The sequence below is a fragment of the Cupressus sempervirens genome, chromosome 8 (assembly GCF_028749045.1).
Source record: "Cupressus sempervirens isolate cs-2001-9-10 chromosome 8, ASM2874904v1, whole genome shotgun sequence".
Classification (NCBI taxonomy): Eukaryota; Viridiplantae; Streptophyta; class Pinopsida; order Cupressales; family Cupressaceae; genus Cupressus; species Cupressus sempervirens.
Window position 1 is genome coordinate 524,854,575 of NC_143125.1, and position 20,107 is coordinate 524,874,681.

General features: G+C 35.4%; 1 protein-coding gene across 1 annotated transcript in view; it reads left to right on the forward strand.

The window, feature by feature from the left end:
* The first annotated feature begins 2,282 nt into the window (after positions 1-2,282).
* LOC149543503 (glycerol-3-phosphate dehydrogenase SDP6, mitochondrial-like) overlaps positions 2,283-20,107 on the forward strand; it is a 178,502-nt gene continuing 160,677 nt past the window's right edge. Inside the window, exon 1 of the mRNA XM_089798307.1 lies at positions 2,283-3,164. Within this exon, the coding sequence (XP_089654433.1) occupies positions 2,816-3,164 (349 nt within the window). The 5' untranslated portion in view covers positions 2,283-2,815. The remainder of the gene's footprint in view (positions 3,165-20,107) is intronic.

Below are 20,107 nucleotides of genomic sequence, written 5' to 3' on the forward strand. Positions count from 1 at the left end.
CTCTTTACTAGTGTTGAAAACTCCAACTTTCTTAGATTTGATATTAGGACAATTTATTCTAAGATGTCTATTCATTTTACAATATAAATAAACATTTAGATTACCCAAGAGTTACTGAGCCAAATACAAGTTCCATCTTCCATTTTCAAAGCAATTTTATTTCAAACATTGGCTTCCAGATCAAGAGCAATTGAAACACTAACATTTAGATGAGGGAGAGTAACCTTGGACTCTTTAATTTGCATAATAGTACCAATGCTTTATGGATTTTGGGGAAGAAATTTATAATATTATGTCAATTTTTTTAAAATTTCAAGGCAATTAGCAAAGGATTGTACAACTACCTCTTATAGGTTCCCCCTTTGGGACAAGGGAAAAGACCTATATAGGGTTTGTTCCACATTCTGAAATTCCTTCTTTAACACTCTTTCTTGCATCAAGTGCATTTTAGATACAACCACAAATAATTCTTTTTGTAATATTTTTTTTTTGACATATATTCTCTTTTTTTACCCAACACTATGCTAATCCAATCATCTTTTTTTAGATAGAAGTCGATTAGAATCCAAATAAATAAAAAAATTGCAACACTTTTCAGTCTTTTCTACTCACTTTTAATAGCTTTTATCATAGCTTGGTTAGGATATATGAAAATAATCTTTGGGTTAGAAGATAATTCCTTACTCATTCCTCTTTTGCCATTGTTTCCTACATTGATGAGTCCTCCATCTCCATTGCCCAGTGGCTTGGGCCCCATAAATTTATGGCCCCCTAATGAGTTATCTAGGAACAATTTGATTTGTCCATTGAATGCAACTGAGGAATGACACTTAGATTTACTTGAGCATGCAACCACCACTTCTCTAGATGAAGATTTTCTTCTTGTTGCCTTTGTGTTTTGCCTACGACCGATGACTATATTACTAGATGAATCATTTTGGCTTTTTTGTTTTGTTTATAATGCTCATCCCCTTCTTCAATTTTTCCCATGAGCCATTTGCCTTGGGAGGTAATGCTATCTACTAGTAATACTTGTGTTAGACACCAAGGTCAAGGGAGGGCAAAAATGGCATATGATAGGATGCTTGCAAAAGATCAACAAAATAAAGAAATAAACACAAAATAAAACAATAAGACAAAACATACAATGAGAAGAAAGAGCACCAAAAATGAGTCACAAATGTAAGGGCAAGACTCCAAGGGCATCAATGACAAGAAATGGTTTGGTTTCCTTAGAGCACTTCACTCACCTCCCTCTTAAAAAAAAAAATATCTTGATAATTTTAACCATCTTTCTTATTTCAATTTAAATTCTAAATTGATGATATTCTTAGAAGAAAAATACATTTATTTGAACTACTAGTATAGATATCTTAAATAAATCTATCTAAAAAAATGTCGATAGATATCCACTACAAAATAATTATAATTTAATTTACTACATCTAAAATTATTTATATTTCCCTTATCTTCAATTATTTAATTTTTTACCAACTTTGATCTTTTTATTTAAATTTCTTAAAAAATGGATAATTTATATCTCCAAATATGCTAATTTAAATGGATATTTTTATGCGGTATTTATTCAATTATTTTTAAAAGTATATACTATTTATAATAAGATTTAAACTTTTGACATGTAGATGGTTGTCAAATTTAATCTAGAAGAATAAAAGTTAACATTAACACGCTCACACCATCCCACTCCCCCTTTTTGCCATTGTAGAATGCCTATTGGCATTAGTAAATTTTATTATTGCTACGAGGATTTCACTGTGTAGTTTTTTAGTTGAACTCATTGACCCATGTTTCATGAGTAGTGGTTCATAAGAATGAATGTAATACTTAGCACTTATTGCATCTAAACGATGCTTACAAAGGTGAAGCACTTGGACTTTTTCGAAGGACAACCAACTCATATTAGTATTGCTCAAGTGTGCTTAACCATGAAGTTTCTTTCGAAGTTAAATCAACATTGCTTACAATTCTATTTACAAAATTTTTAACAAGTGTGGTGCCTTCTCAACAATTCATTATAAAACCCTGTTACGCTCATCAATGATAAATAAAAGATATTTTTCACATTAAATCAAATTGTAATATTGCTATCAAAATTTAATTATATATATATAATTTTGTTATTGTATACTTGGTCCTAGGAAGCTGGACCGTACCCTACCGGTACTATTAGACGGTCGACCCTCGTATTTGATGAATTTTAAAAAGTCGCTCGTTCTTCAATCCTGATGTTTTGAATTTTTTAATCAAGCCACCGCTAAAGTTTTGCAGTTTTATAGAACGCAAACAAAGTCATACGGCCATCGAATTTAATCCACAAATGCCACATCACATACCTCATACGAAAATAACAGACCTTTCGGAAACAAAGACAAGTTCGCTGCTCACATCAGAGATCGGAAAATTCTGAGAGCAGGACTCGCGTAAATTTTCGTAATGGATATTGGATCATTTGATTCTTATTTTATATTTGTGTTCAAACGGAATCTGATGGTGTTCAGATAAACTTCATCTGGTTCATGGAAGAGATGTCAACTGTTGATTTATTTAGTCTACAATTTTGATGCACTATTTTTTTCATTCTATTCCCTGATATGTTTTAGGAAAGAAGCAAAACAGTACCTGTTGTTTTGGTGCTGCTTTTGAGCTGTTTGTATACTGGCGAAAGGTTTTTCTATCTTTAGAAAATCAAAGGGGGCCCATACAACGGCTACTGGGATAGTCTGCTCATATCAGGGGACCATTATTTATAAAGGGGTTAGAAAACCCATTATTGTTTTGTCATAGTTTTCCAGCCATGCGTCGTTTCAACTTGCGGCGTGCCGCGGCCATTGCGGCAGCAGGATCAGTGGGCATTGTAAGTGTTTACACTGGTAGCGCATTGGGTAGGGAGAAAGATGGACTGGAAAGTGTACAGAGGAGAATTCAGTTGAGCGAGGGGATTGTCCCTTGCAGAGAAGTGCAAGAAGCTGCGCTTAAAGGAAGCAGTCCCAGCAGCCCTTTGGATGTTCTTGTGATTGGAGGCGGTGCAACCGGCTGTGGTGTGGCTCTGGACGCTGCAACGAGGGGTCTGCGCGTGGGACTTGTTGAAAGAGATGACTTTTCGTCTGGAACTTCGTCCCGCTCTACCAAGCTTGTTCATGGAGGTTCGCATCTTTCTCGTTTTCATTGAATGTTTGAAACGAATTGGACGCAACTGCCTTTCCAATTGAAAAACTGAATTCATATGCCATGTGCTTGCAACTCGTTTTTATAGTTTCTATGGTGCGTGAACCTCTTCACGAAATTATAAATTTTTTATTTTCCTTTTGAGTATAACATTTGGATGAATGTGCATTGCAGGTATGCATTTTGAATTAGTTTTGCCCGTTGATTATAAAAATTAGATGACTTAAAAGGTGGTTTTTAAATTTCTACCTCAATATTTTGGCTTTTGCGATTAAAATTTAGGTCACTTCCATCTAAAGGAGAAACCATTTTGTCGCTTGGTGTGTCTCGGGGAAGCCCGAAAGGGTATATCTGTTTATCAAAGTTTGGGTTCCCGGATTTCTACCTCGTGACGAAATTCGTAATCAAACTCCAGCTTAATAATTCTTTCTTTCAGGTGACTGTAAAATTGCTCAAAATGGGCAGCTAGTTTCAATCTCTGATATTTAGTGTATATCAATTCTTGTCTATGCCTATCTTAGTCTATGATTCTTTTTGGAAATTGGCTATTCAATTTGGTCGATGGTGATCCTTGAGAAAAATAACTTCCCATTTTCGGTCCTTTTGGCTCTATCAAGCGTAAAACTGATAATCACATATTTCTTTGAGTTTTGACTCTCGAGTCTTGGTACTTTTATTTTCGTTCTACATCTACTAGGCTAGCATTCAGCCCTCAGGATTCTCCACCGTTCACCTCGTCATGTTGAGCTCTTGAAGTTGAGGTCAACATCCAAATTTAAGACCACTTAATGCTCATCTTTCAACAATTGATGTATTCTTCTGTCATTGTGCTTGTTGAGAATGGTTGCTTGTGAAAAATGGGGTATATGTGGCAAATCTATCAATCACCACCAGAATTAAACTCATGCCCTTAGATATTTGCAACCCTGTAAAGAAATCCATGGAGATTCCTTCCATTTGGAATGTGGAACATGTGATAAGGCTGCAATAGTCCAGTTGAATTAAATTCAGTTGGCCTACTAAGATTTCAGCTATAAACTTTTAGATATCTCCTTTTAATCCATCTCAAAGAAATCTTCAACACTTATTGACAGTGGAAAGTTTGGGAGATTTCTGTGTGACTTTCGATTCAGGATGCATTCATTTTCAACAAAGATCTGGTGTTTGAGCTGTCAAGTCTTACATAGCCATTGTCAGTTCTTGTACTTTATGGAAGCACCTATATGTCTACATAAGGAAATAGTTGTTAACGTTGAAGTTTGGTAGCTGCAGGAGCTAACTGCATATCTGTGATGATTACATCAGCATTATGCTATGTAAAGAGGATGACTATTCTCTGCTGCTGCAAACACTATTCCTTCCTTGTGGTCGAGTGAGTTAAGACTCTAAAGAGTCCTCTTCTTTCATCAGTTCACCTATTTGTAGAGGATTGTCTATTTGATCTCAAACGCTGAAGAACTATGAAGAGACTTCAATGTTGGCATATGGATGGTCTCTCTTTGTAACTGTTGCGGCAGTCAAGCTTCATAATACTGTCCATTTATTATATCGACCATCAAAATGTAAGTGTCTTATTCTAGCGTAGCAGTTGGAATCCAAAGAGTCTTTGGTAACTGTTCCTTATGTGGCTGTTGTGGCAGTCTAATCACAATGGTGTCACTGGGTGTGCAACAGAAGAGAGTTCTACAAGTGTTGGGTCTTTCTATCTGAGCGCTTCACAATCTTTGGTGAAATTTTTTTAAGAATGCATTGTTAGCATTGAGGCTGGAGCTGTTAATGTCAATATTATTGTGAAATCTATCTGTTGTGTGTCATGGTGTATATGTGATAATAGCAGGAGTTTCTTTTGTTTATCAGTATGTCAATCTGTCGCAGATTGTTATGATTATTCTGTAGGCAATCTTTATGTGTTTATTGCAAGTCATCTGTAGATGGTTTTTGTTTTGTGTTTTCTCGGTATTGTCAGAAGACATTTATCAGTCTTTGAGAAGAGCATATCTAAGTCTATATTATTGTAAACGGAAAACAGTATAGTGTTCATTCAAAGCATGCAGTCTTAGTATTATTAAGACTCATTTTCAATAAAGTAATTTTTCTTGGCTGGCTGGGTTTTTCCCTCTCGAGGAGGGGTTTCCCAGGCTATCGCTGGTGTTCTTGTGTTTTTAGATATATATTATTTGTTTTATACTACTTTGTTTAAATTTTTAACTTGGTATTAGAGCGGGTTTTTGTAAAGATTTGGAATCAGAATTATTCGACTAACAAAGTTTTCTTTGTTGGAGTTTGTAACTGCAATAGAAATCTCCAGATGTTAATTCCGTTATAGTCACCTTCAGCTGAAAAGGACGTTGATGATAATTGTAATATTAAATAAAATGACGTGTCATTCATCATACATTAAGGCATGGAAATACGAAGAGTTGTAACAAAGAGTTATATTGTTGGGAATTTTAAGAGACCTTTTGTTGTAAAGTGAACAGTCTCTCTTTTGTTATATATATGCATCTAGTGAAAGGCATTGTACATTTGAACATTTCATTATCAATAAAATGATATTTTTGTTGTGTGGCTGGGTTTTTCCCTTCATTCTAAAAGGGTTTTCCCAGGATGTTTTTGTGTGTCTCTTGCATCTATTTTGGCTATTCTTTATTGCCGTTTATCATTGATTTCTGGGTTAAAATGCAACATGGTATTAGAGCAAGGGTTGATAACAGCTTATAAGGAAGTTGTTTTATTTAGTGTGTTTGCGTATTCAATCCTTTCAATGCTTGTTTGCATTATTCATTTATCAAAGCAAGAATGATTTTTTTTGATTCTTAATGTTGTCATCTTCGCTAGAGACACTATGTTTACATATTTTATATTCCTGTTTTATCATGTTCATGAATCAATGCCTTTTGTGTTATGTTTTATGTGCGGGCGTCTACAATTCTTGCTTAGTTGTTAGTCCCTCTGTTTCCCTTACCTTCCTATGAGGTTTCTTGTAAGTGTAGCTTTCCTTGCCCCTAAAATGCCGGAGGTACCGCTCATATATTTGCCCAAAAATTTCAGACCATATTGTTGAGATATCCATTAGAAGAAAATGGGGTCGATTGATCTGCACAAGTATTTATCATGCAATACTTAGTTCAGGAGGTACAAAATGTAGAAGAAGATCGGGAGAGAATGTAGGTGTTGAGGATCAAAATGTAATGACAAAAGGAGTCTACAAAACTAGTGTTGACAGTAGGTTGATCGAGGGATATGGTGCATCGGGAGTCCAAGAATAGGATGTTTGCGCACTCTTGAAGACCTCGGTTATCATGCCAGGTATTATCTGCTCGGTTGTTGCAAAAACAATCTTCGACTTTGAGTCTCGAAGAAGCATGCAGATGACACCCTGTTGTTCTCATGCAGATGACACCCTGTTGTTCTCTGGATGATTGGAGGTCATGGGTGTAGTCAAGGAAGTATCGTTACTCTCTTTAGTTTCATTTTGTAACGAGTTCTTTCATCTCTCAGTTTGCAATTTTTTTTACTCATATGTGTGTTTTCTATCTTTATTATCTTTTTTAACAACTACTTCTTTATGCTTAACGACAATGTCTAGACTGACGGCAATGTCTATGGCGCGAAGATAGAGCCAAGAAAAATGTTGGGACATTAGTCGAGAGCTATATTGTAACCACTCAAAGAAGGCAATCATTATTTTGCTCGATCCATTTATGAGTGTGTTGTTATTGTTTCATGCGTTTGTTATGGGCCAATACGTTTGAGTATCGTGTGCAGTCTTCAAGTGAAGACTAATTAGGAGGCTATCTTATCTAGAGGTGATATTGTTCTTGATATTCCTAAAGGCAATTAAATGCCATAAGAGAGAACATGTGTGCCTTAGGATAGATATTTTGCTGCTTCAAACGGGACCAGAGACATTGAATTCGAAGAATCTTTGGCATCATGAATTATTTGATGTGCATGAATTTTTGGCTGCCTTGTCGGTTCAATCATTACAGAAAGAGACTCATGGATGATTGGTTGGCTGAGTCAAATCTTTCATTTATGTGGAGCAGTCCTATCTTCAAATTTGATGGAGGGGGAACTATATCAGCAACGAAAGTTAGGGGCTCGCAGGATGCAATAAAGTTGAATTTTTATGGGCGGAGGCAGTGTTGCAGTTGGGCATCATTGCTCTCAAGTTGTTGATCATGGTATTTGCGATCGCTTGAGGAAAGGGGGGGTCTACATGAACCATGGAAAGCAAAGTCTAGAGACAATATGCCTTTTGCTTGCTTACAAATAAAATACCCAAAGAACTTCTTCCTTTTAAGAGTGGCTACTCTAATAGATGAGAAGATTCTATGTAATGCATGTTTTCCAATGCTATTCTAATACATAAATGTATTAAAATCATATCTTATGATCATTTTTGGTCACTGCATGTGGAATAAGCAGTGTGTTTTGAAGAAGCCCAATGGTGTAAATACGACATTAGTGAGTTGGAAAAGCTTGCGGGTATGAGATATAATTCTATGTGGATTGAACTTTAAAACCTTTAAAGAGAATAGATTTCCACAATCCATAAATAATGTTTGTCAATGTTTCGGGTAGACTGTGTAATAGTTTTTTCATCAACGCTTCGAATCACACTCCATGATCCATCATCAGGATGATAAAGAGAGCATAAAAAATGGTTGGAGGTCTTGATGCATGACTCTGTGTGCTTATTCTTCTTGAAGAAGACTAACCTACGTAAAGATATGTATTCTAGTTCATGAATTTTTATGTAGCTAGAAATAATATGCCTTTGATATTGATATTTATCTTAGATTCATCTCTCTTGATTGTAGGATGCAACAAGATAAGGATTATGGCTCCAAAGGGAGATGTTGAGCTTTAGAGGGAGATTTTAGCTTCAGAGGGAGGCTTCATAAGTAAGAGGGAGTGCTTATGGAATTGCCATCTTTCTCGTATATGCTTATAATACTTATGGCATTTGTAAAATTTAAGACTTAAATGGAACTAAGTCTTGTTTTCCTTTTGTTATGCCTATTTCTATTCTTGTGTGAATAAATAAGATTGTGAGATTCAATTATGATAACTCTTTCGCTTTGGGAGTGATCATTATTTGAAGAGAATCCATAATGACATCACGTGGAGAGAATCCGTGATGGGAGTTGGATGTCATGTTGAGTAATTCCATGTCAGTTCATGTGGATAGAATCCCTGATTAAAGGCTTAGCTGGGATTCTTACAAATCTATCACGTTGATTGATTCCATGATTATGGCTAATGGTTTCAAGTCTATCATGTTGAGTGATTTCATGAGTAAATTATTCTCTTAGTGTCATAAGAGAATCTGGTTGTGTTTCTTGCAGGATTTTCATGTTGAGTGATTCCATGAAATTTTATAGGATCTATGTGATTAGATATTATCACTGACATTTTGGTTGCAGCATTGTGTGACTGCTTAGCTAAAGATTTCTCTCTTGCTAAGAGGGAGTGTTGGAGTTTGTAGTTGCGGTAGAAATCTTTATCTCTGGACGTTAATTCCACTATAGTCACCTTCAGCTGAAAAGGACGTTGATGATAATTTTAATATTAAATATAATGACATGTGTCATTCATCATACGTTAAGGCATGAAAATACGAAGAGTTGTAAGAAAGAGTTATATTGTTGGGAATTTCAGGAGACCTTTCGTTGTAAAGTGAAGAGTCTCGTGTTATATATATCGCATCTAGCGAAAGACGTACATTTGAACATTTCGTTATCAATAAAATGATATTTTTGTTGTGTGGAAGGGTTTTTCCCTTCATGCTAGAAGGGATTCCCTAGGATATTTCTGCGTCTCTTGCATCTATTCAAGCTATTCTTTGTTGTTATTTATCATTGATTTCTCGGTTAAAACTCAACATTTTTTTCTTCTCTGCTTGGTCGATACCTTCAAGTTTAAAAGAATGGACTCAAGGCCGAAGATAGGTTGGATGGTGTATTGAATTTTACATCATGGAAATTCAGAGTCCTTATTGCACTAGAAGAAAATGATCTTATAAACTATGTGAAACCTAATGTGCCTGAGCCAACGAACGATTCTAAGAAAGCTCAATTGAGGAAGAATAACATTATGACAAGAAATATATTGATTGATTCTGCAAAGGATTATCTTGTGGCCATGATGTCCCATTTGAATTTAGCTAAAGAAATGTTTGCAATCTACAAAGCTGTAAAATTCAACAATACTAACAGAGCTTTGACCTTGAGACGTCAGCTCCTCCATATAAGTATAGCTTGAGGAGAACTAATTATCTCCTTTTTCATGAAGATTATGTAATTGAAAGCTCAACTTAGTGGCATTGGATTTTTCAGTTGAAGAAAGACCTGGTTATGTCGGCCATGGACGGTCTCCCTTGTTCTTGGGAATAATTTATTCTACGTATTAGTGGAAGAGATGAATTACCCAAGTTTGTGTTATATTTAGGCTAGAAATATCAAGCTTCAAATTCAGACACAATTTACCCTGGGAAAAGTCCTCTTCACAGAGGGAAACAACCCAACTGACAAAACTTGTAAATTTTATGAAGGTATAAAGAATTATACAGTTCTTGAAAGGTAATTCTTCAAATCCCATTCAGTGGAGGATTGAAGCCGAGAACATATTTGGCACCAAACTTTACTTCCGCACTCTTAGCAGAACAATATAAGAAAGAATAGACTTTTGATAACTAGAGAACCTGAAACCATACATGGTTCTAAAAGAGAGAAAATAACATCAACGTAATAAGAAAACACATATAATATGCAAGTTGTGTTAGACTAACTTCAAGATGCGTTTAACAATAATCAATCTTTCCAGAAAATCACAATCACAGAAAAAAAATATGCTGAATCAATTATACAGAAAATCCGAGCATATTCCAGTCAAGACTGCTCATTATATTCAAATGCCAAGAGCACAAAACATCATCTGAGGAACAGTAGACGCAGAGACCAGGAACCATTATGATGCAAACATCAATAATGACATCATGCGAATGGTTCGTCCTTATTATCTTTACGAAGACACCTCACAAATCACCTTTGTCACATGCTGGGATGAGAAATGACACTCTAGGCTTTCAACAGGAGCATTAGTCATACGGTGACGTGGAAATAGGAAATTCCACGGTTACAAGGAGGAGAAGTGGTCAACGGAAAACTGCTCTCATATGAGTGATAAATAAGAACTTTCAATTAGCTAACCATAAATCCTTTGAACTGTTCACGTGCCTTATATTCTTGCTGGGATGCATAAAACCTGTACACAAACTACATACAGATTTCTATGGCAGGAAACAAAATAGTTAGTAATTATTTAATTATGAGAGAATATATAATTACCAATCATAATAATGTTTATGATACGGGATTTCATATGAAGCTAAATTTTAACACTCCTTAGCAAATATGAAATTAGAAACCGGTCATGGATTCTCTCAAGATGACAATAAGAGCACACTTTACTCATTATATGTAATCATGGAATCACTCAACATGAAGCTAGAAATAATTTACACATTATTAATTAATCATGGAATCAATCAACATGATAAAAGAAATGATTTATTCATAAGTAACAATCATGGAATCACTCAACATGATGAACTTGTAAGGATCACAACAAGCCTTACATCACAGACTCTCTCAACATGATGTTGTCATGGACTCTTTGAATATGACATCCAACCCTCATCACAAAATCTCTCAACGTGATGCCATCATGGAATCTCTCAACATGATGTTTACTTTCTCATAGTGAAAGAGTTATCATAGTTGTTCTTACATCCTTAATAAATTATTCATAATCAATAAGAAAGTAAATTATTACTTTATTTCTGAGACTCATTTCCATAAGATGTCACAAAGTCAAGAATACCTAGCTTATCTCTAAAATCAGAGAACTTCACCTTAGATAGTGGTTTGGTGAAGATATTAGCAGTTTGTGATATTGCTATCAGGATTTAACTGTGTGATTTTTGAGTCAAACTCATTGACCCATGTTTCATGAGTAGTGATTCAACATGAATCCATCTCTCATGAGAATAAATGAAACACTTAACACTCATTGGATCTAGGTGATGCTCATAGGGGTGAAGCACCGGGACTTCCCAGGAGGTCACCCATCCCAGTAAGTCCCGGGAAGTCCCGATAAGTCTAGGGGTGAAGTACTGGGATGGGTGGCCTCCCGGGAAGTCCCGCTGCTTCACCCCTGTGAGCATCACCTAGATCCAATGAGTGTTTATTCTCATGAGAGATGAATTCATGTTGAATCACTACTCATGAAACATGGGTCAATGAGTTTGACTCAAAAATCACACAGTTAAATCCTTATAGCAATATCACAATTTGACTTGCTGTGGAAATTATCTCCTACATATTAGCAGTTTGCTCATTTGTACTGATAAATTGTTGCTCCATTGCTTTTCGAAGCACCATGTCCCTCAAGTAATGATATTTGATTTTTATGTGCTTAGACTTGTCATGAAAAACAAGATTTACAAAAATCTTGATACAATTTTGATTATCACAAAAAATTGTAGTGGGGTCCAAAGATTCCTCAAATAACTCACTGAGAAGTTTGTGAAGCCACACAACCTCTCAAGGTGCCATACAAGCTGCACCATATTCAGCTTCAGTTGTTTTTTGAGCTACACATCCTTGTTTCTTGCTGCACCAAAAACCATGGCAGATCCAGGACTGAAACAAAAACCTAAGGTACTCTTTCTGTCTACAACACATCCTGCTCAATCAGAATCAGAGAACCCATGAAGATGAAGATCATTAGAACTTGAATACTTCAGCCCATACTTTATTGTGCCCCAAACATATCTCAGAATATGTTTAGCAGCAATGAAATGAAATTTTCTAGGTTCACACATAAATTGACTCAAGGTGTTTTCTGCATAACATATGTTAGGCCTCATGTTAACAAGATACATGAGAGAGCCAATCAATTGCCTATATAGTATGCAATCAATTCATTCTGAACCAACAACAACTTCTTGAAGTTTCTTCAAGTTTACCTTCTTGAGTGACACTTTTGGTTTACAATCAAGCATACCAAATCTCTTAAGATTATCTACAACATGCTTCCCTTGACTAAGAAGAACCTCATTAGACTTTTGCCAAAATTCCAAGCCAAGAAAGTGATGCTTTAAACCAAGATCTTTCATCTCAAATTCAAAAGCCTTTTCTTCCTTACATTTAATAATTAATTCATCCTCACCAGTGATAAATAGATCATCAACATAAAGAACTAAGACCAGCATAAGATCATTATACCTTTTGAAGTAGTGATTTGGATCAGCTTCATTTTTCATAAAGCCCAAGCTCAAGAGATAACCATCAACTTGTATATACCATGCCCGAGGAGCTTGCTTAAGACCATACAATGCCTTTTTCAGCTTGCATACATGAGATCTTATATCATGAATTATGAATCCTTCAGGTTGTTCAGCATAAACTTCCTCATCAATTGCACCATTCAAGAAGGCTGTCTTGATGTCCATTTGATGTAGTTTCCATCCTTTAGCAGCCACAATTGCAATGATGGATATGATAGAGGCGTATCTTGCTACTGGGGCAAAAGTCAAATCATAATCTATTCCTTCTTTCTGAGAGAATCCCCTTGCCACAAATCTAGCTTAAAGTTTTTCCACACTACCATTAACAACATGCTTAATTTTGAACAACCATTTAGAAGATATAACTGATTTGTTCTTGGGACGAGGAACAATCTGCCATACCTCATTTTTCATGATAGATTCATATTCCTCTAATATAGCATCTCTCCAAACCTGCTGTTCCATGGCTGAATTGAAACAAGAAGGTTCAGAGTCAATAATATTACACATTAAAGCAACATAAGTATCAAATCTTTGAGGCCTTTTACTCTCCCGAAAAGTTCCATGAGGGGCTGAAAATTTCTCAGCTTCTTGCATAGTATGTTTTGCCCACAATGGTCTTGTCTTGTAATATATTTTAACACTGGGCCCTGCATTTGAGACAATCTGATTTTTCTGAGGACAACAATTTGAGATAGGATCCTTCCTCTTAGAGTAACTAGGAGAAGATGGTGCAGCAAGAAGAGGATCTTGATGAATCACAAAATCTTCCAATTCAATTTCTAGAGAAGGTTCAACAGATTTTCTACACTCAATGTTTTTTTCAAAAGATACATCTCTACTTAGTTCAATCATCTTTTGACAAGGAATATAAATTCTGCATGCTTTAGAGGATTCACTGTAATCAATAAAGATTCCTTTCTTCCCAGCAGGATCTAATTTGGATCTTTTGTCTTTGGGAACATGAATGTAAACTGAACTACCAAAATTTCTAAGATTACTTACATCAAGTTTAGAACCAGAGGAGGCTTCTTCCAGAGTCGAGTCATTTAGAATCTTGTGAGGGCTTCTATTTTGAAGATATACTGCTGTTTAGCAAGCTTCAGTGGCTCAACCCGAAGAAAAATCTGTAATCCTTGATCATGAATCATGGCTTTTGCTGACTCAACTAAAACCCTATTTTTCCTTTCAGCTTCACCATTTTGCTGAGGATTATAAGGGATGCAAAACTCGCTCTTAATCCCTGCTTCAACACAAAAGGATTGAAATACACATGAGATGAATTCACCTACATTATTTGATCTAAGGATCTTGGTTTTCTTAATTGAAAGATTTTCAATAAGAGCTTTAAATTCCTTAAGTTTGGACATAACGTCTTCTGATTTCTTGGATTTAAGAAAATAAATCCATTTCTTGGAAGAAAAATCATCAATAAATATTACATAGTACTAAAAACCACTAAGGGATGCAAAAGACATAGGCCCACACAAACCAGAATAAATTAACTCTAGGATATTCTTGGTTCTACTTACATTGGAATGAAAAGGACTCTTGGTATTTTTACCCAAAGCACAACCTTTACAGATACCTTCATTATCAACACTAAGCTTAGGAAGACCTACAACAAGCTTGTCCAATGAAGAAAGTGATTTGAAATCTAAATGACCAAACCTTTTATGCCATAACAAGTTATCACTAGATGCACCATGATTTAAGACTTGAACTTGATTTGCTACAAGTTTGTATAGACATTCATTTCGAGTTCCAATCACTTGAGCTGTATTGAAATCAGAATTTTTCCTCCAAGCAACCACACTTTACCATTAGTAAAAGCCACATTATGACCTTTATTCTTTAAAGTAGAAATAGAAATTAAGTTTCTTTTGATTCTGGGAATGAATAGCACATTGCTAAGGTGAAGAGGAATACCAGAAGTTAAATTGAAAGAAGTGTTACCAGCCTCTTTGACAGAGTATGGTGCATCATCACCTAATATGACTTGCAAGTGAGAATTCTTTTCAACTAAGTTTGAAAGATGTTTCTTGTATCCAGAGATGTGATGAGAAGCATCACTATATATCAACCATGTGTTGCAATCAGCTGGAACACTGCTAGACAATGCTGAAATGAATAATAATCCTTCCGAGTGATCACTAGAATTCTTGGACGGGGAAGAATCCTTCACATTAGTGACTGCCGCTTGATGCTTTAGTTTTATTGTGCAGTTTCTAGAAAAATGACCATACTTTTCACATCTAAAATATATCACCTTGGATAAATCTCTTTTTCTTTTAAAATCAGAAGAGGAGGAGGAAGGATTCTTATCATCAACCTTCTTAAAATTCCTTTTCTTCCCTCTTTCGCTTGAAGTATGGGCAGCAAGAACTTGATCCTCTACATTATGAGATTTACGAGAATTCCCTCTAGCCTCCAGCCTATTTTTCTCTTGAATACAATCTGATATTGGTGTATCAAAATTTCATTTCTACCACTAATGCCTTGGATGAATGATTCCCAAGAGTGTGGGAGACCATTCATAGCAAGCATGATAAGTTCTTTGTCATTAATCGATTTTCCAATAGCACTTAACTGATCTTTTAATTCTGTAATTTTCAGAAAGAGGAAACAATGGAGTCTCCTTTGCTCATCTTGATGTGGAGTAGTTGCATTCAAAGGGCCAAAGCTCTGCTTGTGTTATTGAACTCTTAGATGTTGTGAAGATAATCATACATCTCCTTAGCAGAATTTAACTTGGAGATTGCTGGAACTAGGTGATCTTTCATAGAATCAATAATGCTCCTCTTTGCCATGATTTTATTCTTCTTCCAGGTTTCTTTCTCTGCATTACCAGTTGGCTCTGTTACATCAGATTCCACATAATTGAGAAGATCATTTTCTTCAAGAACTGATAAAATTCTAGACTTCAAGGATATAAAATTTGAGGCTCCTTCCAACTTATCTTTAACTTCAAGACGAAGCACCATAATGAAGTTAATGAACTGACAGGAATGAGCAAGAGAATCAAGATAAAAGTTCTGGTTCAAGCTTGATGACAACAACCTGGCTTTGATACCATGTTAAATTTAGTCCAAAAATATCAAGTTTCAAAATTCAAATACAATTAACCCTAGGAAAAACCCTCTTCATAGAGGGAAATAACCCAGCTGACAAAACTTGTGAATTTTATTAAGGTATAAAGAATTACACAGTTCTTGAAAGTTGATTCTTCAAATCCCATTCAGTAGAGGATTGAAGCTGAGAACATATTTAACTCCATACTTTACTTCCACATTCTTAGCAGAGCAATATAAGGCAGAAAAGACTTCTGATAACTAGAGAACCTGAAACCATACATGGTTCTGAAAGAGATTAAACAACATCAACATAATAAGAAAATGCATATAAAACACAAGCTGTGCTATACTTTACTTCCACATTCTTAGCAAAGCAATATAAGGCAGAAAAGACTTCTGATAACTAGAGAACCTGAAACCATACATGGTTCTGAAAGAGATTAAACAACATCAACATAATAAGAAAATGCATATAAAACACAAGCTGTGCTATACCGACTTCAAGATGCTTTTAACAATAATCAATCTTTCCAGCAAATCACGATCACAGGAACGGAAATTTCTGAATCGCAGAAAACTCAAACATATTCCTGTCAAGACTGTTCATTATATTCAAATGCCAAGAGCGCAAAACATTGTCTCAGGAATGGTAGACACAAAGGCCGAAAACCGTTATCATGCAAACATCAATAATAACATTGTGCGAATGGTTCTTCGCTATTATCTTTATGAAGACACCTCACAGATCACCTTTGTCACACACTGAGATGATAAACGACACTCCAGGCTGTCAATGGGAGCATTAGTCACACATTGATGTGGAAACAGGAAATGGCACGGTTACAAGGAGGAGGGGTGGTTAATGGACAACTGCTCTTATCTGAGTGATGATTAAGAAATTTTAATCAGCCAACCGTAAATCCTTCAAACTGTTCACGTGTCTTATATTCTTGCTAGGACACATAAAACCTGTACACAAACTGCATACAGATTTCTATGGCATCGAGCAAAACAATTAGAGTAATTATTTAATAATGAGAGAACGAATAATCACCAATCATAATAATATTTATGATATGGGATTTCATATAAAGCTAAATTTTTACTATTTAATTGTCTAAGAGCCGATTGCACATTCAAGAGGAATGCAAATTAGAAGCAAGAGGAAATGGACGAAAATCTCATCATGACTAAGATTACATCCTTGCTGCTCAAACATCTAAAAGGAAAGGAAGAAAAGGAAATTTCAAGAGGAATAGAGATAGGAATTCAGATTCAGCTCCTGAACCAAAGAAGGATCTTTCTAGAATTCAATGTCTCAAATGTGGTCACTTTGCCAAAGATTATTTAACAAAACCAAAACATCATGCTGCTGCTGCAAGCCTGCAAATGTTGACAATGCTTCACCTCATAAAGAATCTAGTGACAATTCGAAGGGATTTTCACTTATCTCAGCCTTTTAAAGCAATGTTCCAACTGATAGATACTTGGTTAATTGATAGCAGTGCTTTACGTCATATTACAGGATACCAAGATTACCTTTTTAACTTGGTGGAAAAAGATACTCATTTGCAAGTAATAATTGGTGATGATGCTTGTTATTCAGTGAAAGGTGGTGGGACTACTTGTCCTCTAGATTTAGGCATCCCTCTTCATTTGAGTGATGTCTTGATTGTTCCTGGAATCAAAAGAAATCTGATTTCAGTTTTACCATTGGAGGACAAAGGGCATCAAGTTGCATTTGCTGAAGGTAAAGTTCTTGCATGGAAGAAAACCCTAGCATTAAGACAACTCGTGAGATTGCTGTTCGTCAAGAGCTATATAGACTTTCTATTTGTCCTATTCAAGCTTTAGCTCATGATTCCATCAGTATAAGTGAGTTGTGGAATTGAAGAATTGCTCATTTAAATTTGAGAACTCATTCTTCCGTGGAAAATATGGTTGCCGGTCTTCCAAAGTTTAATTAAGAGGATGATGGTATATGCAAAGGTTGTGCTCTAGGTAAGAATGTTAAAGGCCACTTTCACAATAGTGAAAATAGAGCAAAAGAGATATTAGTTCTGATTCATTCTGATTTATGTGGACCTATGTCTATTGCATCTTTGAGTGGTTTTTTGGTACTGTGTGACTTTTCTTGATGACTCTTCTTGTAAGACTTGGGTTTAGTTTTTGAAATCTTAAGAGCTGGATGAAGTGCTTTCTAGATTTAAAAAGTTCAAAGCTCAAGTTGACAACATGTCTGAAAAAACGATCAAAGTGTTTGTTAAAGATCCCATAATTTTAGATATGCTCAAACTTGTAATAGCACTTGTAGATTTTTATGTGTTTTTGAAGTTACATTCTCAATGCTATGTATATGATATTAAGAGGCATGTCTCTTTAATTCTTACTAGTTATCGATAACATATGCTTATTACTATGATCGAGCATATGATAATAACTTATGTGTGTGTGTGTGTGTGTGTTATATGTTAGCTGAGTTAATTATATATCTCATATATAGACAAAGTATATAACCCTTCTCTCTCTCTCTCTCTCTCTATATATATATATATATATCTTAAGTGAGTTTGATTTGACTGAAACTACACTAACATTAACAGTTTTAAGATTAGATAATGGAGGGCGATATAATTCTGGAGTCTTTCAAAATTTCTATATTGAGGCAGGAATTAAGAGGGAGTTTTGTGTTCCAAATAATCTGCAACAAAATGGGGTTGCAGAAAGATTGGTGAGGCAACAAAAGCTATGTTTCATGATTAAAATCTGCAAACTTTATTTTGGGCAAAACCTTATAGAACAACTATTTATGTTTAGAATCAAAATCCGCATCAAATTTTGTGTTATGATTCTTGAAGAGGCATTCACAGATATTAAACCAGAAGTTAGTCATTTCATAATTTGTTGGTGTCCTGTTTATATTCATGTGCTTAAAGACAAAAGATCTAAGTTAGTACCTTCAGGCAAGAAAGGTATTTTTGTTGGTTACAGTGACCCTTCTAAGGCCTCCTTCAGGATCTACATTCCATGACAAAAATGGATTGAAGTGGGCAAGGATGTATCATTTGAACTAGTATTCAAATGATCAAAGGGATCTTTCCATGGAGATAGATAGGGAAGGTCAAGGGACATCTCATGATTGGACATTGCTACTCTCGATTCTCCTTCAGATATTCAAAGGGAATCTACTGAATTAGAAGAATCTATTGATCTAGTTGATCCCATTGAACATTCCTATGAACAAAGTAATGTTTCATTAGATAGAAAGAAACCTTTGTGGGCTAGACTAGACACACTATAGAAGAGGCTGAAAAATATGCAGCTCCTCGTGGCACCTTTAGAGAAAGAAAGAGACCACACAAGTTTTCAGCTTATGTTGCATTAATGAGTCTGGACCTTCAAATTTTGAGGAGCCATCATATCAACAAGTATGAGGAGAGTCAGGAGACACTATAGCAGAAGAATATTAATTTATCACCAAGAATGATGTGTGGGATTTTTTTCCTAGGCCTAAAGAAAAATCAGATGTATCTTCTAAGTGGCTGTTCAAAATTTAGCATGTAGTTGATGAGAGTATTGGAAAGTTTAAAACATGATTGTGGCAAGAGGTTTCTCTCAAAAGGAAGGTATAGATTATGAGGAGACGTTTGCTTTTGGAGCTTGATATATTCCATTAGAACTATCATTGCTGTTGCAGCAGTTAAAGGTTGGAAATTACATCAAATGGATTTAAAGACCACATTTCATAATGGTATGATTGAATAAGAGGTGTTTATTAAACAACTAGACGATTTTGTGATGCTTGGGAAGGAATATCATGCATCTAGATTGAAAAAGGTCTTGTATGGCCTAAAACAAGAACCACGCACATGGTATGAGAGAATTGATCAATACTTATTGAGCTTGGGATTCTCCAAGAATGATGCAGATCCAAATCTTTACTTAAGGTAATTGATGATAACAATAAAATTCTAGTTCTTTATGTTTTTTTACTAGAGTTGATAATCTTGTTATCAAATGTAAGAAAGAGTAGGCTTTTGAGTTTGAAATGAAGGATCTCAGTCTAATGCATTACTTTCTAGGACTAAAAATGTGGCAAAGACCTAATGAGATTATTCTGAGTCAAAAAAAATACTCTATGAACATTTTTAAGAGATTTGGTGTGCTGGATTGCAAGTTCATATCAACACCTATTGAAACAAATTTGGAGAAGTTGCATATATTGGCACTTGATGCATGTGTAGATCATAGAAGTGTGTTATGTTGTCATTGCTGGCAACATGTTGTTTCAAGCTTTAGATCAATCAGTTCGATGCAATTGAATAGTTAGATCATAAAATAGTCTAATTGTCCAGGTAATAAGTGAAGAACCAATACTCTAGCTCAACAAGTTGAATCGGATTGTGGAGATCGAGTTAAGGTGTGGGGCATGGACTTATTAACTACACATACATATTTGCATGTGTCTATGACTACACAGGTTCATTGA